This window comes from Ylistrum balloti, unplaced genomic scaffold (assembly GCF_031769215.1).
Source record: "Ylistrum balloti isolate Yb309-2 unplaced genomic scaffold, AGI_CSIRO_Ybal_v1 Utg371058, whole genome shotgun sequence".
Lineage (NCBI taxonomy): Eukaryota > Metazoa > Mollusca > Bivalvia > Pectinida > Pectinidae > Ylistrum > Ylistrum balloti.
This window is the reverse complement of record NW_026782585.1, coordinates 392897-413942: the sequence shown is the minus strand read 5'-3', so window position 1 is coordinate 413942 and position 21046 is coordinate 392897. Positions and strand designations below refer to the sequence as shown.

Sequence of the window (21046 nt, the reverse complement as noted above, 5' to 3'; positions counted from 1 at the left end):
ATAATATGTACGGTAGAGTTCAATTCTTAAGTAATAAAGATCCGATTTGTTTATCATGCATTGATGAAGAAAAAATTTAGTTGCTGGTAACCAAAATTTATAACATCCTCTAATTCACCAACAAAGTGTCGCAGGAATGCTGCAAGGTGTGGCATGTTCCTGGAATGGAGTGGCGATCGTAACGCCTCGGGTATCCAGGATACCACTCGGTTGCAGTTGCGAGATATACATTGGACAGTCACCAGGGCAAGATTGATTTTTTTTTCATTTCATGACGTTATGTCGTATATGGGTGACCGCCTTATATTCCGAAGGCCCAATAGTCCGAAGGCCCGATAGTCAGAAGGTCCAATAGTCCGAATTTTCTCATTTTTTTTTCGTGCCATCTTCGCCGCTCATGTAAGTCGGATTTCCAGTACTGTTTACCATGCATGCTTTATTCTACATTTTATTCGCGCCATTTCTGTTAAAATTCCCGTTGCTTACAAAGTTGCCTTTCACTTAACTGTTATAGTACAAGATAAAAGAATAGGGCCTGTAAACCTGTAATAAATGTAAGAAAGATTTCTGTTACTTAACTATTTTTCTCTCTAAATTTCGTCATTATTTCATTTACAGTTAAATAAGAAACAAAATACGTAACCATTTTCGGACTATCGGGCCTTCGAGAATATAAGGGTGTCACCCGTATATGACATCTGGATAATTTTCTGATTGGCGCAGTTCAATGAAAAACGGCTCATGGTATATAACACTACTGATGTACTTCATCAAAATTGAATGTTTGATGTAACACCTTGTGCACAGGACTAGTTTGATCCTTTGATGTACACTAAACGAATCTCGAGGGCGCATAACGGTATGTTGTAATTAATGGTTCTGAAGTTTGGTGTCGCTCCTCTGTAGTATTCGAAAAGAGCATATCAGCTTGTGATTGGTCAGTCTTCTACTCTACCATGACCTGTTCCAGCAGTGCTGAGAGCGAAAGTGATCGTAACCCCTGGAGTATCGATGGTGTCTTTACTTACTTATTTAGTCTTGCATAGTCGTTACTGATCTCAGGTCTTTAGGCCTCTATGTTCAGATCTAAATCCTTTGTCTTGTTAATATATACTGGTTGATCTAAATCCTTTGTCTTGTTAATATATACTGGTTGGTACATAGGATTTATTTATACTGATATGATGAACCCTGCCTCTCCAGTGTTTATCCATCCTGTTCTCAAAGGCGTTGAGTGTTGGTGCCTGTACAATATTCTCTGGTAGCGAGTTCCATTCATGCTTTCTCCAAGCTGTATGTGTGTCCCCTTGTCCTTATGTTATGATTTCTGATAATCAAATTTGCTATCAGATATCATATCACCACGATCACGTCTATATTTCAAAGATGGAAGGTAGAATTTTTCATTCTATCCTTGTATGTAATATCTCTCATTCCTGGCAGTAGCTTTGTGGCTCTAAGGTTGCTTTAGGTTGACTGGTGAACAGATTATACATATTTATTGTTAAACAGTTATTCCAAGAGAAAATTAATCGTTGCTTATATTCGTGGTTATAATTAGCCGTACACAAAAACTAATATTCCCGCGAAATAACTAGGAAAATGACAGCCGACCAATGAAATCATTTGTTCAAAAATAGAACGGAAGTGCAGGAAATTCCATCAGCTGATAAATACATGAGTCTGCCCCCATGCGATAGGAACATTTATATGATGTAAGTAAAAAATCAATGCCCAGCAAACGTTAGCCATTACATACACGTACTTGTTTGAGTTGTAAGTTTCATATTTATCATTTACGAAGTTGTCATGCATGACAGGTGGCGACGTATATATAAACAGAGACGTATATAAAACACAAACGTCTCTAATGCGGGTCAGGATACAGGACGTTCGATGTTTTGACTGAAATTTTTAAAAGCTTTGATTGTCATCACGTTTCTTCAGATTTGTTCAAAGCAATAATGGAGACGTTATTTTTCTTTCTCCAGATACAGTAATAACATGATGTCCGTGGAATCTGGTGCGAATCTTGCCAACGAGCTTATACGCTCCTTTCTGACTCTGGAAAAAATAGATGTCAACATATTCAGGTGAGTTAAAATAGATCGGTGGTTGTTTGATGGAAGCCGATACAGATTCACGCAATTAAGTTTAGGCAGAGACTTATATAACACATACACGTGCTATGTATACGTCTCTGGTTTAGGGGTGTAATTATGAATGCATTTATTTACATGGTTTAAAAAGTGTCTGAAATTTCAATATTAAAACAGAAGATATCATATTTTTATATCTAGATTTAAACAAACAGTAAATATATTTAAAAAATTATAAAATTTGAAAATATAACAAAGGAAGATCTTTGACAAAACCAGGTGAATAAGCCCAAATGTTCCAAACAGGTGAAAGTGCCAGCCAGTGAAGTAGTATCCGATGTCATGTTTACAAATGGAGAATAACATCAGTTTCACACAATGAAATAAAGTATATATCAATAAGATGATGATGATCACCTTAGTTTTCATCGATCTGCATCTCCTAAAAATCCTTTAGTTTGTTTGCAGAGTTTATCTCTTGTTAACAGCCAGAGTCATTTATTGTGACAGAGCCTCCATGTTGACTTCCTCCCTGAACAACATGCAGGAAGCCCAAAAGAGACAACATACACAACCAAGATTATCTATATGATCTCAACTTCTGTCAGAAAGACATAAAATGCTCAGGGTAGGATTCAAATGACAAACTTTGGATCTTCATTTTAAGTTTCAAAGTATGCTTTTAGATCAAGTCATTCAACGAGCTGATGTAGATATGTGTGTTTTGTTTGTAGAGCTTCCCCTGTGAACCTCTGGAAGCCAACAGCAGGAAGATTTGTATTTGGAGGACAGGTTGTAGGTCAGGCCTTGGTTGCAGCATCTAAAACTGTGAGCGAGGATCACCATGCTCACAGCCTGCATTGTTACTTCCTCAGAGGAGGTAAAAATATTTATTGAGAAAGTGTGAAGATGGTATGGTTGTCTTAAAAATAATGTCAAGACATCGTTCTGTATACAATTTGTCTTTAACCTCAATTGATCAATAATTACAGGCTACAGATATGCAGTTATAAAAGTAGTGGGCCAGTAGCTTGTACATAGTGTTGAATAAGGTCTCGGTCACTCAGCTGACGGAGCATGTTTCTTTTGCTCAAGTAGTAGAGCCATGAATATTCATGCCAGAGACCCAGGTTTGATTCCTGTCTTTGTAGTATATTTGTCTTTTCTAAAATCATAGATCATATTCAGACAATTTCTTTCTCCTTCTTAACTACCATATTTATCTTGTGATAAACCCAGTAACCAGAACATAATTTCTGAGGCAGGCCACTGGGGACAGAGTTTGGGGGCTTATTACAGGACAATGTCATAATATTTGTTAACCTACGTTCATTGAAGTTTGGTGGGGTTCTGTCTGTCCATTTGTTTGTCCATCCACGGACATTACCAGTGTATATCTCCGTAATTGTTAAGGCTTGTTACCAGACATGGGCTAATAAGTTCAGCATTGTAATGAATATTATATATTATATTATGAATATAGACATGAGTTGTAATTCTTGATGTAAATGTCACTACGGGGGGGTATTTTTATCTATTGAATAGGTAACCCTAATCAACCTATTCTATACCATGTGGACCGTACACGAGATGGAAATACATACTCATCACGCAACATTAAGGCCACACAGGAAGGTGTGCCAATCTTTACAATGCAAGCCTCTTACAAAACGGAGGAAGTAGACGAGCTCCAGCACCAGTTTACCATGCCATCTGTCCCTGGACCTGATGAACTCAAGGATTCCGCAGACTTCCTTAGATCTCAGCTTAAGTGAGAAACTAGCATATTTGACCTGCAAATAGCTCAGAGGCCAATACATTACCCGAGACTCAAAGTCAGAGGGTAGGCTTATTACAGGACCTCAGACTGTCATTTTTTTATATTTTCACGGAATCACAATAACTATAAATATAGTTTATTGCTGGATATATACATATATATAGTAAATGTTATAAGATTGGTTTGAGAAACTTACTTGAGGTTAATATTTCATGCTAATGAAATATACTGCTTGGCTAGAGATCTTCTTTTTAGCTCAATCAGTTGAGTGCAAGACAAGTAGGTCATAGGTCCAAGCAGAGATATTAAAATAAATAAAGACCTGTTGCAGTGGTGGCCTTTTAAGATGTCTATATAATGCCTGTATACCAATATACGTAGAAAGTTTACAAATCTATTATGAAAATGTCATGAAATTTAATTTGTTAAATTAAACTTCCCTTTCATGGAATGGGACATTCATCATTCATATTTTGCTTCCATTATCATCAATTCTAGTGAGGACATGCCTGACAATCAAAGATCTTTGATTCTCAAGCTTCTGGAGGAGAAGATTCATGTGGAGAAACGTCCGGTTAACCCAGAAGTATATCATCATAAGGAACAGGGGGAGCCAAAGCGTTATGTCTGGGTCCGAGCTATCGGTGAAATGGGTGAGTCTGAGATACTGATAAAACTGGTGATTCGTGGGTTGAATACCTGGGTATAAACTACTTAGTGTAAATTAAGGGATTCCACGCCCTATGTCTTTCATCTGAGTTGATGGAATTGTTCATCCCTGGGTAACCTGTCTGGGTAAGAGCTGCAAGTAGGAGATTTCTAGATCTACACTTTGTGTTGCAGTTTCAGGTAAAACATTTGATTTCCGTATCCAAGCAAGATAGCATTGGATGAAATTGGGAAGTCCAAGATCCAACGTTTGGGTCAGAGATACATGTATCAGGTCAGGGCTACTGATATAGAGGATATGATTGGGCAAATACAATATATTCAAATTCATGATCCTACATGACATTTATATGACAATGGTAGTTTAAAATATCAGCTGCAGGCAAGATGAAAAAGTAAATACATAAATAGGTATCACCTGAATATTGGAGTAAAATGTTAATATAGACTTTGAACCAAGGTAAGCTTGTGATATTAGTTTAACAGGATGTAGCAATTTTGTTTTTATGCAGGAAGTGACGTGAAACTGCACCAGTGTGTAGCCGGATTTATCTCGGACCTGGCCCTCCTTGGGGCTGCTTTACAACCTGCCCCAAGAAATTACAGACCCAGCTATGTGACCTCTCTAGACCATAGCATGTGGTTCCACAACCCCTTCAAAGCCAATGAGTGGATGCTTTATGAGGTAGAGAGTCCCCAGTGTGGGGCAGGCAAGGCTCTATCCCTAGGGCGACTTTGGAAACAGGACGGTACCCTAGCAGTGTCAGTTGCCCAGGAGGGTGTTGTGCGGACCATACAAACGGAGTCCAAACTATAACATTGTCAATAATAAATTATGTTTAAACAGGACTTAAGTGAAAGATAATGATACCATGGTAGAGTGCCAAATTAAGGCTTTGACATTATTTTAGACAGATTAGGTCTATTTTGATAATGTCAGGCAAATACACTCATGTGAAGATTCAGTTTTGATTTGTGAAACACAGATTGATGCAAAGTTTAAACATTTTGGCATTGTTAGGGAGATAGTGTTGATGTTGAAATATTAACAGTTTTATTATAATAGGAAGGGGTTCAAACTAGTGAACCTTAGGTCTCTAGCCAGACACTCTACCAATCCCAGTAGTAAGGCAGCTTGTGATCTCGTCTATTACATCATAAGGTGATGGAGTTCATATTGACATATAAGTCCTCACTGGTTTATGATTAAGATTGAGTCCATGTTGGCATATCAGCCTTGTTTTTTTTAGGAAGATTTGGTGCAATGTTTGTACCCTGATACAGTGTGTTATCAATACAGTATAAACTATGTATCTTCTGCAAAGAAGGACAATTCTGTACCTTGTGATATTGAGGCATCAGACATTTTTAAAGACTCCATAATTGTTCTGTTTTACAATTTTGTCAAGAGACGATTGTTACAAAATCAATGTTTCTGAGGTTTTGGAGAATGTAATATTGGTGCATGAGCTTTCACTGTCGTTCACTTCTCCTGAGAGTTTTTTTAATGTATCTTTTTAGCTATAAGCTTATGCCTATATAATAAGCCTACCTGTATTTATAAATCTTCTCAGTAGAATTGCCAAAAAAAATACAGCAACTCCAATCCTATTAAAACAAGAGTGAATGACTGGAATTTAGAAAACTATCAGTCACAGCATTTTAATAAAAACTTATGGCTAAAATTTAGAAAGCTTTCTACTGTACAGAATTATTACACACTTCAGTCTTTAAAGACAAAGATAGACGGAAATAAATTGAGACAAAATGTGGCGTATGTGAGAGAAATAGATTGAAACGGACAGAGAGAGAGACTGAGATCTCCAGTGTTTTCAGCAAAACATTCATTTTACTAGTCGCATTAAATTATGAACTATTTTCCTAGGCAAGTGAATAAAAGATTGGTTGATAAAAACAATGTATTTATAAATGCATTTTGTCGTTACTTTTGTTCATCTGGTACAAAGGACCTGTGAATGAAATCATGGTTTAGTAACATTCATTATTTACACCATTTTATCACTGTAGCACCTAGAGACATATTTCCGATGTTTTGTGCCAAGATCAAAAAACATTTCAGAATGAGGTAAACAAACTTCACTCTCTTGAAAAATTAGTTATTGCTAGTACATCATTCATTTTATTGTTGTCACTTATTTCAATTTGTTATATATAATTAATTAGTATGTCAGATTCCATGAATGGTGTTACGAAAATTAGAGAAATCTTTGATTTTGGATCCAACTCAAGAGGCAGTTATTGGAGGACATGTTTGCAGCTCTATTCTAAACATTTCTTCAAAGGGCTACATTTCAGTCAAAAACTGATATACAACTTTTTCTTCTTCAAATACACTTCAGTATATGTACAGTAAAACACACTTGAATCAAATCCATTGGACGAGTCAAATGTCCTGTTTGGTCCCGATTTTTTCCCCTCTTTTTTTTCTAAGCAAATTAAACAGAGATCATTTGAAAACTTTTGAGGCCAATACTATGGTCGTGTTGTATATATTTTGTGGTCCATCCCATCAATGTAGAATATTTATGAGTACATATTTATTGAGTTTTCTTTTTAAAATATTATCTACAGACCTTATTACTGTTAAGAAAATAAATGTGAGAACACTGTATGTATTACTTTAGAAATCAGTTTCACAGAGTGAAGTGTATGAGAGTGGATGTCTATCAACGTGTGTGCTGCAATGACAGCTGTTTATTTAAATAAAAGATATCGTAAGTGTATAAACAAATGTTTTCTATTTACGCATTATTTATTCATAATTGTGATGCTGTGCTTTGAGACACATATCCTGTAAACTACCAATGAAAAACAGGTCAATCTTCATGGCACTATGTCCGCATTCATAGAAACAGCCGAGTTAATCCATCAGATTAAGTTGAATATTTCATTTGGTCCACTTGGCTTTGATTCATCTGTGTTTTAACATATACATTTAAGAGGTAATCTTATTTTAGTGCTTTTTGCATCAATAATATTGCACTAATTGGAATTTCTGAATGTTGTTTTTATAAGTGATACTGGATGCACTTATTCATGATTTGCTATGAAAGGTAATGCACTAAAATCTGATAGTACCATGTCATTATATGATAAGTAGTTTAACAGCGTATAGATTCACATGGTATCATTTGTTAAAAAATGTATGTTTCAAGTTTTAATAACTACCACTTATGTGACCTTATCAGACTATTTATTAGTAAATCATAGAAGAAAAAAAACTGGCAATTTGATTAGGCCACACTTGAAACAAATAGACACTTTTGTTTAGAAAATAATTGAACCTATATATACAACTGAATTGGTTATACACATGTATAAATTAAGTTCATGCCAACAACTGGTAAAATGGCCTCCACTTAAAGAACTTTCTAAAAAATGCTGAGATGCAATAGGATCACTTCCTATCCTGCCCGTTGTACAGACCACTGCCCCTATTAATCAGTGTTAACTTAGATGATTAATTGTATGTAATCACCAAACTAAACAGGTGACAACGATTACATTCCTACAGCTTTCAGGAGAACCATATGAAAGGTTGAAAAAAGTTTTCCTTCTTAAACATTTTATGTTAAAAAATGACAACACCAAAAATTCTTTGTACAAAAAAATTATTTTATTAATTGCAGTGTAACATGATAAAGATGAAATAAATAATGGTCGCACTGTGTGCTCATGTCTACTCATCAGGGTAGCCTTGTACCTGGTAAGGTGGTGGACACGAGGGCTGTCTACAACACTTTCCAGGTTTAGGTAGGTCCCAGTGACAAATATCAGGTAGATGCCACAGTGGACATCTGTAAATGAGAGACAGGACATATAAAGATTTAATAGGAAAAGAAATATCAAACCAAAATAATGACCAACTTCAATCTTTGATCATTGGTGGAATATCTACACTACAATTAAGTAAAGAGTATTTAGTCCACAATAAGCTGTTGTCTAGTAAAACTGACACCTGTATATAGTGTGGTTCATTGTAGAAGTTAATGCAGTGCTGGTTAACTGTCTTTTTATAAGCCATCCCTGAATTTTAGTAAGAATATTTGATCCCCTGGGGGTTATTTCAGGAAAAATGAAAGATTTTTTGTCAGTATCTTTTTCTGTCATATCAATTTAACACACATAAAGCAGTTCATTACACCTGTCAAAATCAAAAGCCACCAAATGGATTTTACGTCATAGTTTCCATGGAAACTTACTTATCTCTACATTCATAAAGTCCTTGCTCTGCATTAGTACACTTGCACTTCTTGGTACAGCCATCTTCCCATTCAGCATTCTCTGCGTATGACTGTCCCTTGTAATTACACATTTCTGAAGTACACATCAAAATACAATATGTTAATATTCATAGCTATGCAGTGAAATAAGGTACATATGTCATTACCTGTGGCACTAACTCGTCTTTATCTCTACAGCGTAACATTGAATAGGTCTTCACAACAACTTCAATATCTTTTTCAGTAAAACCTGTGTAAGAGACCCCCCCCCTCCCCTTCCCCCTATCAATAAGCAATTTTCTCTAAAGAGACTACTCCACTAAGTTATACCTCTATAAAGGGACCAGCACTGTTGTTATCCTTTTAAAAAGACCATTCCCATTCATCAGTCCTCTCTAATAAGACTACCTTCATTAAGCAATCCTTTTTAAAGTGGTCTTCCCAATTAAATTATCCTTAAAGCTAGAAGGTGACTGTATATGTATATATGTACAATATAACCCATCCGAACAACCAAATCAATGATATCGAACAGCCAATCAGACTGCAGCAAGGGAATAGAACCCAATCACTTTGCTCATCTACAACATGCTCAACAAAAGTACTAAAAGTAAGGAGTTACCAATGAAACAGTTCAGTTATATTACTTACGTAGGTCATTAATGACAATTATGTCGCAGCATTGGCCATCAACATGTTTCAAGACCCAGTTAGCAGGGAGATCAACATACTTAGGACACCTGTGAATCAACAATGTGTCATACTTCAGTTTTTGATGGAAAGTTCAAGATTAAGAATAACTAACATGTTTTAAGATAAGTAAAAAAATCACATTTTTTCCCATTGTATTCTGGAAAGGAGATCCTTTCACAGTCGTAAATTAGCATACATATTGGATTTTTGAGGTCAAGATGTGAGAGGTGTCATCACAAATTTGCCTTAACACTGGAATCAGAGATCTAAAAGATATTCAAGTAACATATAAAATACTGAATTGAAGACATCTTGATAAAGCCCATCCTAATCTCTCTTTCTTCTGGAGATTCTGTCTGCTTATTGAAAAATCATAAAATGAAACATTTGTGATAGATGTGACAGGTGTGATATTTACACACTGATTTTCCAAGGCTCTATCCACCAAGTCCCTGAAATTACTTACAAATCTTTGCACTTGAATACTCCATTGTCACAAGAACAGTTCTTGTCACATCCATCCATCCAAGTTTGTCCAGACTGGTAGCTTGTTCCCTTGTACATACAAGTAGCCGCTGGGGGTAAAGAGATGTACATCTTTAAGCAGTCACATTTATATAGGTATTAAATATGCCTTCAAGTTCCTCCTATATCAAAGAAGAAATGGTCATATAATTCTCACGTTATCAAAGAAATAAAATTCAGATGTTTTAGAAATATTTTTTGAAATTGTCTTCAGTATAAATTTTGTGATTAATAGACAGTTAATGTTATCAAATCCAAGGTAAACAGAGACAATAGGATTTCTTGATGAGACACTTACGCTGTGCTGTCGTTCCAACTACAATAAATAAAAACAAAACAGTTACAAATTATATTCAAGCATGTTCAAAATTTCAGCATAAGGAATGATCGTTGTATCATCACAGTAGATATATACCCTGGCAGGGGTAAATCCAAACCCAAACAGTCAAATCTACCTCAGATTTAACGAGACTTGATCTCGATAAGGATGACACAGCCAAACAAAACAAAAAATATTGACAGGTCGAAGGTACTTTTAACAGTGTCAAATTTTTACTGTCATGTCAAACATACACCAAAAGATGTCAAACATACATGTGAAATGTATTTTTTACAGATGTCAGTCTTACACCAACAGATGTCAAAGGTATTTTTATGTCAAACATACTGGAACAACCAAGGTCAAATGTACTTAAACAGATGTCAAAGGTTTCTCTACAAATGTCAAACTTACTTTTTAAGATGTCAAACTTACCACTAAAGATGCCAAAGATAGTTTTAAAGGTTAAAATTACATAGGTCAAAATTATTTTCCAAGAGGTAAAATATATAGATATCAAACTGATATTCAAATTTAAAACAAGAAAACAACCTTACCGTTGCAGAGGTCACAAGTTGATTTACAGTTAGCCTCTGCGTAGGACACGTAGGATGGGTTACTACAAATGGTGGACTTGAGACTCTGGCAGGTGGCTGGCTGTACATCCACACACTGGTTGTCACCATCCTTAGGACCTACACAACGCCGTAAGTAATGGTTAAAGACAGACCTTCTTTGAGGTATGACAAATACCTTATATAAGGTTAACGTCAACACTTGGTGTCAGAATATCTGTTATCAGTCATGATATTTTGCCATTGAAGAGTAAGATTATGTTGTGATTCTTCTTCAATAAAACATCAACAAAGGAACATATTTGTAATAATTAAATAATAACAAAAACTTACAGTAGTCACAGAAGTATTGACAGTTGGTTCGGGCCCAGTTTTCAAAGATTCCAGTACAGGAAGACTTGCCAAAAGCTTGGCAATTATCCAGCTTATCATGGCAGGAGGATGGTTGTGTGGTTGGGGTTGTGGGTGGAGGTTTGGTATGCTGGCAGTCTGATAGGTTAGAAGCAGCGAAAAATACATCAGAGGACAAGAGATCACAATATTCAATATACATTTCAAACAAAGGAATAACTGTACCTATCCTGAAATAAGTCCAGAGGGCCAACATGAAAATCTGACACGATTCAGAGGAGGGCTTATTACAGGACTATGAAATATCTTTTCTTTGTAATTCTACTGTACAGCAATATACAATAGGTTTATTATAAGAAAAAAAATAGTATTTATTCTAGTGAACGGCAACAGATATGAGTGGGCTTATTATCAGACACTAGTTTTATTACTAGCTAAAAATACATTCCATGTATCTAAAGTTGGTGACATTATCTAATGACACATGTCTACAGGTCACAACATTATGTTATGGCACATGCCTATGGGTCGTGACATATAATGACAGCTGTTTATGGATGGTGATACTATTTAATAAGAACACACCTCCTACCATGAAATTATGTCTAGCCACTTCCCATCCAAAATGAGATAAGGGGAATAACTTTGGTATAAGAAAAAAACCACTAAACTCAAATATAGATTGCAAGAGCAAAATACATATCTTAAATGACATCAAATTTTAACTAGAATGGAAAACTTGACTTTTAACATAATTATTGAAAAAAGTGTTAGTGTAAGTGTTAATGTTTAACCAACTTTGGGTGAGAGAATCATAAGGCTTGTAAGCTTCTCTGAGGCACCATTTGTAGGGAGTATACACTTAAATTGTTCACAATCACTCACCACAGAAGCCACAATAGGATTCACAGTTCCTGGTGGCCCAGCCCTTGTATGGGTCTTTACAAGCTTCCTGGCCATATGCAGGACAGTTGTCAATCTGGTTCCTACACCAGCTGCAGGTTGGCTTGGTGGTTGTGGTGGTAACAGAACCTTGGGGCAGAGTTCCCGATTGGCCTCCTTGTGATGATGATGACGATGATCCTGATGATTGGTCACATGCTACCTGTTCACAACATTCGTCTGCTACTTTCTCCATGTGACAGAAAGATGGCAGAGATGTGTAAATTGGACATCTGTAGAAAGATAGAAGGATATAAAAATCAAGAATGTATGACAGACCGGTGATAGAAATAAAAACAAACAAAGATATCTTCCCCCCCCTCCTCCTCAGAAATTAAGTGGTCAACTTAAATCTTGACCAACGACCATCAAAATCTAATAAAGTTTCGACCTTGCTAGTATAATGCACAAGATTATCTTGGAGGCTGTCATGCATAGATACTTGCACAGATAAAGTGATTACATCCCCTTATGAAAGTTGGAGAGGAGGGGGTGTATAAATACAAATCAAAATAAATAAAGGAGTAGATAGATGTATTAGTTCTGTCATAAATATACCTGGGACGGCACTCAAACTGGACAGGGTTTCCATCCTGGCAGGAACAGACAAAGTTGCAGCCATCAATCCATTGCTGACCTGGCAGATAAGTCCTTCCCTTGTACAGACACTCTGTTAGATGAGGCAATAAGTATCTTTAAAAATCAGACATGTTTTGATCATATGTTTTCTAGTGATACCCATTTACATCTGTTTTTTCTATGTTAGACAACAAAATGCATATACAAGTTGATAATATGCCATAAAATAGAAAATTCAAATTATTCTCAAAACAAGTTTTCCTAATATACCATATAATAGAGATTCTTTTTTGTGTCTTATTTTTGTCTTAAGATTGTATGATGAATATTAAACTGGCAAATTTTGACTGTGAAAGAATTACATTTTAATGAGCTCTTCAATGACACCTGGTATGGAATAACAAATTCATATACACTTCTGATTACCTACCTTTCGGTGCACTAGTGTAATTGCTAGTGGTGAAATAGTTGTAGGAGGTGTTATGGTTTGGACTGACTCCAGTGTAGCCACCGTTGATGGTACCATACAGGGTGTAGTTAGACTTTTCGGTAAGGGGGTTAATAGTTTGACCATTGGCCAACTGGCACAAAGGTGTGGCACAACACTGATCATCCTCTTTTGTCAGATAACAGTGGCTGGATGGCAGGTTGTTGTAAACTGGGCACCTGTCAAAGGGAAAATCATCTTTACAGATACAGTGGTCATTCAAACTGATGTTCCGCTATATAATTTTTTTTCTTATTAAAATTTAAGCAGATTCATTTCATAACATTTTATTTCTTAAATTCAGAGGAAAAATTGAAAACTCTCAGTCCATATTTTCAACTAAGATGTTGGATTTCTTTTATCAGAATGATTCTACAATTATTAAGCCAGTTAAAAAACAAATCAAACATTTGAAATTTGATCTAAAATAGCATTTATCAAAGATAAAGCCTAGTGATACAAAAATAATGAAAAATGCTTGTCTTAAACAAAATACCAATGGGGTGTACTTACAGTGGAGTACACTCATAGTATCCACTCTTGCCATCCTTGCAGACACAGCTGAAATCACAGCCATCCTTCCACTTTGCGCCTTCATCGTAAACGTGGTAGGACCCATCAGTCTTACTCTGGTAGATACACTGATCTAAAAAAAAGGAAATCAGAAATTACTTATCATCAGACTGAATCCAGCTACATTTGTATATTGATTTTATGTAACCGAATGTAAGCAAGTTGATGTGTTAGTCGGCACAAGCAACTGAACACCACTTTTATATAAAGAATTTACAAAAATATCATAAAACTATATCCATACATATTGCAAATATACATGTATTTGATCAGCACCGATTATAAGCCTACTTTAATTATCATAGTTGTTCACCATACTGAATAAACCTCTTCTACCCACTCTAAAATAATTTACTAAAGAAACTTTTAAAGTAATTTTTCTTCTTTACCTGCACAATATTGTGGATAGAGCTTATTCTTTAAATTCAGTAAGGCTTAATCAGCAAATAAAATGTAATGAGGTAACAATAGAAGAGATGTGAATACTGTTATACCATTTCTTTTTCTGTTTTGTCTTTCATTTTGTTTTTTTTTTTTAACACTGGTTTTGCGGATATGAGTTGCAAGTATTATCTCTTAATCTGCAAATCCAAGAATTTTGAAACTGGAAATTTTAAAAGGAATGTTTTGAATTTATCACTTTCCAATGAAACTGATTTTTTTTTTTTTTTTATATATTTCTTTTTGGGATGATGAACAGGCAGATGAGATTTGACGCACTTACCAGTGACCTGTGAGAACTGAGCCGGCAAGATAGGGAAGGCATTGGGGAGGGAAACTGGGCTTGTTCCAGAAATGGTTCCTTGTGTTCCCGTTCCTGTGCCACCAATCACCTGAGATGGCTTACTGTATCCGGGTGGTAGTGTCTGCAAGTTACCAAAGATATCTGTTGGAGCAGGTGTTGGCAGAACCTCAGAACCACCGTGGTACAAGTTCTGGAGTCCAGCCACATCACAGGTGAGTCTGGGACAGCATTGTCCCGGGATTGAAACCTGAGAACAGTAGCTAGGCAGGGTGGACGGCAACTGGGGACACCTGATCAAAGTCAAAAGAAATTTTGTATTTAGTATGATGAATTGCCAAATGGGAACACCTGATCAAATCACAAGAAAGTTTGTATTTAGCCAACTGGAAACACCTTATAAAAGTCACAAGAACACTTGTATTTTATTATTTGTGAATTGTGAAGTGTCAAGAGAGCGTCATGGTGTTTATTTAAAAATAAACAAAAAAAGAGGCAGAAGTTTAACATTTAAATATGTTTACTTCAAAATATCAGTGGAACATATTGAAATTTAGTTTGGGTTTATCATTCTGCATTAAGTTGAATGTACGTGTATTTCACAGCGTTAATTCTGATACACTTAATCTATACTGAAATAGCAAAGTCATTTGCAGTGTCTATAAACATGTTTTACCTAAAAACATGCTTACTTGCCAATGTATTAGAAATGTGAAAATTTTCTAACTTCTGTGATGTCCGAGCATTCATACCTTGATACACATTTGTATTCTCCCTTTTGTGAGTTCTCGCATGTACAACTGTAGTCACATCCATCGCTCCATGACTGGCCTTGCTGGTAAGTCTTTCCCTTGTATACACATACACCAAATCCTGTAATACATATTACACATTCTTACTATCCAGGCTACACCGACACTTACCAAACCAAATAAAATACGGAGTTTATCTTAAAATAAGGCATGGGAGTCAATAAACAAATTCTTGACTCAACGTCAGGGAGTGGGCTTACTGCAAGATAATACCACTTGCCCATAATTCTACTGAACAGTGATATACCTACTAGGTGGTCTTATTACAAGGCATGGGCTTATTACTAAATACACGTAATGAATAAAGACAAAGAAAAATCTGTACATACAGTTATCTGGTAGTACTTCATCTATAAAGTTAACTTGCTATCACAGCTTCAAATCAAAATTTAATTACATCACATCATCTTTAAAATACAAGGCCTATTTCTATGACTTTGATTTAAACACAAGACATCATACCTTCAGAACCGCCATTGTAACCTGGTCCGATGCCAGGGTTGTTCCAGTTGGAGCCAGTGAAGATGTCGTGTGTACCAATAGGCAAAACGTTCAGAGTGTTAGGTGGAGGTGTAGCAGAGCCGTTGATGCCACCATACTGAGGTGTCAGAGAGATACCTGTCTGAGTGTTACATTGTGGCTTCTGACAACACTGGTCTTGTGGATCCTGTACAAGTGTACAGGCTGCTGGCAGACCAGAGAAAGCTGTACATCTGTAAGGTACAAGTGAATTCATATTTCTGTTATAAGGGAAGAATACCTTTGAAAGTAGTTAAATTTCACAGGGTTAAAAAGTATTACATTTGCAAATGTGTATCAAATGATTTTTTTGTTTGCAGGGTTAATCACCCAAGGAACAGCAAGGTAGTGAGTGCACTGCATACCAGTGACCATATAATCTAGTCATTTTACCTGACATTGAAGTCATGTAACCAAATAGTATTCATGTGAGCATTAGGGTTTTCCATGTGACCATATATGGTAGTCATATGACGATATTTGGTAGTCATGCGATCATAAACTCTAGTCATATTATCACAGTTACTGGTACATCATGCAGATTAAACAATATGACACAAAAGTTTATTACAATTTTACCTTTGGTCACATCGGTAGATGTTGAAGGTGGCATTCATACATGTACATCTGTAGTTACAACCATCATCCCATTTGGCTCCCTGGGCATGTAGACTGTTGTCAGTGTACTTGCACATATCTGTCAACAAAACAACTTAGGTGTCATTTATGTATATCAAACTACATTAGTACATACACAGGCTAAATAGATCTAACTAGTGTAAAACTTTATGCAAAGGAACCATAGTCTGGTTATGGACCAAATCCTAAACCAAAAGTGGTCAAATGTGACCTTTCAGCATTTTAACTAAAATGATCACCATCAAGTTCAATACAGATGTATAACCTTCAATCTTCTAACCTTGAGAGCTGACCACCAAAATTTGAATAAGAGAAGAACTTGATGGTTCGATAGTATGGTAGGAATATAAATTTAATCTGTTAATGTTTGCTATTGTTAAAACATGCTACATCAAGATGAAACATAGAAAGTAATAAAGAGATGATTTGAGTGAAAGTTTGATGAACCCCTTGGTACTAATAGGTAGACAGAATAATCACATGCAGCACTACAAAAGTCTTCTTTACCTGGGGGCTTAGTACCAGTGGCTGTTGGGTATACAGCAGGCACCGTTACCAGGTGGAATGGTGTGGTTGGTGTGGTAGGTGGAGGTGTATGGTTAAGATCACAGGAAGCCTTCCTACAGCATGTGTCTTGTGGATCTGGGATGTAGGTACACTGGGCAGGAAGGTTGTAGTAAGATGGGCACCTGAAATATACCACACATAAACAATTTACAATAACATCTCTCCTGTAAATGGTTGATATTTTTGTGTACGCTATTATGTAACTATCCTTCCCGCTTTTGCTAGATTTTTTATCACATCTTTTAGCTGTTTAGAGTTTATTGGTAAAATCTTTCTTCAGTCACAACATCTACCAGTGTAAATTTTCTAATCGCAATATTCACCTGTGTGAATTTTCCAACGATCACAACTTTCACATTTGTAATTTCTTCTCCAATAACAACTTTCACTTAATCAAATCTACACACAAGAATTCCCTTCAATGATTCACATTCACCTGTTGCTACATCTGTACTGGCCTCTCTCCTCGTCATAGCAGGTACACTTATAATCACAGCCATCATTCCAGCTCTGGCCCTGGTGATAGATCTGTCCCTTGTAGACACAAGCCTCTGTAATCACAATTGATCAACACATCAAATCTTTATACCTCTGCATTCTAATATAAGAACAACATCTATACATAAAACTTCCCAATCATTTTTATCAAAATAACTTTTGTGAGTTGCTGATATAAATGTTAAAGAAAGTTAATACAAGAAAACTTTTTCTCTTTTTTTGAAAATAGAAATTTATCTCACAAGCAGGAACATAAAATTTTATACAATTAAAACAATTATATTTGAGGAGAGGTGGGGTGTGTTGTTGAATAATCCTGGGCCAATGTTTCCTAATGTAAGTATGCAAACAGAGAAAAGAATGTGATATAATAGTTAGGACTACGAAAAGCCTCGATAGTTATGCTTGATTTACCAGGCGTTTGAAAAGATTACCAGTAAATGTATAAATTTGGTAGCTTTTGGTTACATTTTGGGCAATACACACAAATTTAGCAAGCTGAAAGACTGAGCAGACCCTTCGTGTTTATACTTAGCCTCGTCTTCATGTAATTCATTTGTAATATATATATGTAATTTATACAAAAATGATGAAATATTGATAAGCAGCTTTGATGAAAAGTATACTGACTGTTGTTTCCTGTGGTGCCGCCATATTGTGGGTTGAGGTTTCCATTGCTTGGGCTACCTCCAGTGAAGGATTGCTGGACAGGTGTGGGGATCACAATAGGCAGAGGAGAAGTGGAACCTGGTATGGGTACACCACCAGGAGATGTGGGACGGGGTGCATGTGTCGGGAAGGTGTTACAGTCTGGAACCACACAGCAGGCATCATTTGGATCAGCAATCAGGTGGCATGTGTTAGGTAAAGAGTCAAATGTTGGACATCTGGAAAGAGAAACATCAAGTCATTCATTCTGTCTGAAAATTTGTGTCAATGACAGTGTTTTGATTTGAAGTCAGTGGATAGGGATTTATCGAACATACTGTAAGATTATATATCTTTGTGGGGCTCAATTTCCTTGTTTTTCTCAAATATCTTTCTTTTGTTGATATTTTATTTCACGACTTATCTACATATAGCTCAAACAATCTATTTGTACCAATATCAACAGTTTGTGGACATATAAATTTGTGGATTTAGTGTATCCAAGAAATCAACAAAAATAAATGTCCACAAAAATTAAGGACTTTACAGTACATTCATGTTTTCAGTAAAAGTGTTTCAATTATCAAATCATAATCAAAGTTAAATTAATACATCATTTGTTTTCTTTGGTTATAATAAAATTTTTGTCAGTAATAGATGTCATCAAAAACATGAGTCATATTTTAGTGCAACAAATTGTGAACCAAGATCATTGTATCAGAGAACAAATTTTCATCATCATATTAACATGCATATGTTGCAAAGACAAATTTGTCGGAATATTATCATGTTAAAATCCTTTAAAAAGTTTGTCACAAAAAAAAAAGCTGCTTTATAATAAGTCAATCTTTATCAATATTCTAAGTTTCAATCAAAACGACAACATTGACAGTCAGCACAACATATCTGAATTAATCATGTAATGAACTATAGTATATATTTCAAACTATTCATATCATTTGGATATCACCCGAGATTCATATCAACAAAAAAATTCTGCTGATGGGATTATGTTTACCTCTGTTTACAGCTGTATAGTCCTTGTGAACTGTCATCACAAGTACATGTTCGCTTACAACCATCATTCCACGACTGTCCTTGCTTGTAGTACACTCCATTGTACACACAGTACCCTTAACATTCAGAACAAAAGTATTGGTTATGACTTTGTCTTCACTGATTTCATATCAATTCAATTATATATCCATCCATATATGGTAAAATTGGAACTAAAATCAAAAGTCACAAACAATATTTTCTGTATACTGATGATTAAAATAAGCTGTTTTCCATTCTATTTGCAAGTAAAGAGGTCAGGTCAATAATAAATGTAATTATGTCCATCAAAGAGTAGGATGGCAATTTTTAAGGAAAAAATTCAAATTCTTTGTGTTTGACGTCACAACTTTTCTTTCATTTGTTAGAATTCAAACAAAATCTTTGTTTACAGCTTTAAGAAAGGGGCAATTAGTCTGTACATACCAGTGGTGGCGGTCTGTGGGGGCCTGCTTCCTCCGACTGGTGGATTGGTTTGGGGTTGAATGACGAAGGGGTTGGGTGTAGTTGGGTTTGTAAATGGTTGATACTGTGGTGGTACTGTCTGGATGGGTACGTTGGGGTTTGTCTGGTCACAATACGGTACCGGGCAGCAAGGATTACGTGGGTCCTTTACTAGGGTACAGTATTGGGGCAGATTTGGGTATTCGTTACACCTGAAACGAAAAATGAGTACAATAACTATTGGGGTACTTATTGCACCTGATACAAACAAAGACTACAATATCCATTTCTTTCAAATTCTAGAAAAAACATTTCTAAGTAAAGAACGAGTTTGTTAAATTCTTCTGTCACGATTCATGGACACTATATAACTTCTTTCATGATTCAAGGACACCATACAGAAATATCATCACTGAAATTTTTCTATCATACATATTGGATAAGACTTAAGGCATTATCTTACCTTTGGGTACATCTGTACCTGCCGGTCATATCATCCAGACACTCACAATGATATTCACAGCCATCATCCCACATTTGTCCCTTGGAGTAGAGTCTACCCTTGTACAGACATCCTGTAATGGAGTTTATATGATACAATTTGTCACACAGAAGTCAAGAGTCTATTTCTCCTTACCCCTGTTATCCCTCTAAAAAAAACACAGGGACTGATACACTATCACTGACTCAAAGCATATGCACTTGTCACAGGACAATTGATGCTTTTGAAATATTTTGTTTGGCTTATTAACAAGCATGGGCTTATAACTGAATAAATGTGGTATACTTACAAACAAACAATCACCAGTGTCTTATTTGTGCTAAATCTAACCATTCTATTTCTTATCCGAGGCTAAATCCACCATAAAAAGAATTAGAAATTTACCATAAAATTTTTCAGAGGCCAGTTTGGGCTTTGGGCTGGGTGTTTGACCTGAAGGAGTAGGAGGGTTACATGACTTGGTTGTCTCACCTGGTGTAGGAGCTGGAGTAGGCTTGGGTGTTTGACCAGGAGGCAGAGTTACAGGAACTGGGATTCCACCAGGTCCAATCATGGTTGGTTGCGGAGTCGGCAGTGGGGTTGTTGCCTGACCAATTCCAGTGATTCCACCGTAGACAGGTGAGGGCTGGTACACCAGTCCTGGGGTAGGACTGACACCCTGTGGCTGCTGAGGTAGGGGACACTGGGGCACCTGGCAACACTGTGGATCCTTGGGGTCAGCAGTCAGGGTACAGCCCGAGGGCAGGTTGTTGTACTTGCTACATCTGTATTGAAATGTAAAAC

General features: G+C 36.2%; 2 protein-coding genes across 2 annotated transcripts in view; one reads left to right on the top strand and one right to left on the bottom strand.

Annotated features, from left to right (window-relative positions):
- Window positions 1–1998: 1998 nt before the first annotated feature.
- Window positions 1999–7276, top strand: LOC132560410 (acyl-coenzyme A thioesterase 8-like). Its single transcript, XM_060225077.1, has 5 exons — window positions 1999–2093; window positions 2834–2979; window positions 3645–3870; window positions 4378–4532; window positions 5061–7276. The coding sequence occupies exons 1-5, from the start codon at window positions 2005–2007 to the stop codon at window positions 5363–5365; spliced, it is 921 nt and encodes a 306-aa protein (XP_060081060.1). The 5' UTR covers window positions 1999–2004; the 3' UTR covers window positions 5366–7276.
- Window positions 7277–8202: 926 nt separating this feature from the next.
- LOC132560404 (uncharacterized) overlaps window positions 8203–21046 on the bottom strand; it is a 49095-nt gene continuing 36251 nt past the window's right edge. Inside the window, exons 55-76 of the mRNA XM_060225071.1 lie at window positions 20735–21027; window positions 20225–20336; window positions 19744–19973; window positions 19280–19394; window positions 18244–18500; window positions 17552–17666; window positions 17056–17237; window positions 16489–16606; window positions 15853–16103; window positions 15331–15451; window positions 14561–14871; window positions 13777–13909; window positions 13207–13442; window positions 12756–12867; window positions 12141–12430; window positions 11238–11393; window positions 10887–11024; window positions 10309–10326; window positions 9952–10060; window positions 9444–9532; window positions 8772–8886; window positions 8203–8366 (exon numbers count right to left, since the gene is read on the bottom strand). Coding sequence (XP_060081054.1) covers window positions 8249–8366; window positions 8772–8886; window positions 9444–9532; window positions 9952–10060; window positions 10309–10326; window positions 10887–11024; window positions 11238–11393; window positions 12141–12430; window positions 12756–12867; window positions 13207–13442; window positions 13777–13909; window positions 14561–14871; window positions 15331–15451; window positions 15853–16103; window positions 16489–16606; window positions 17056–17237; window positions 17552–17666; window positions 18244–18500; window positions 19280–19394; window positions 19744–19973; window positions 20225–20336; window positions 20735–21027 — 3619 coding nt within the window. The 3' untranslated portion in view covers window positions 8203–8248. The remainder of the gene's footprint in view (window positions 8367–8771; window positions 8887–9443; window positions 9533–9951; window positions 10061–10308; window positions 10327–10886; window positions 11025–11237; window positions 11394–12140; window positions 12431–12755; window positions 12868–13206; window positions 13443–13776; window positions 13910–14560; window positions 14872–15330; window positions 15452–15852; window positions 16104–16488; window positions 16607–17055; window positions 17238–17551; window positions 17667–18243; window positions 18501–19279; window positions 19395–19743; window positions 19974–20224; window positions 20337–20734; window positions 21028–21046) is intronic.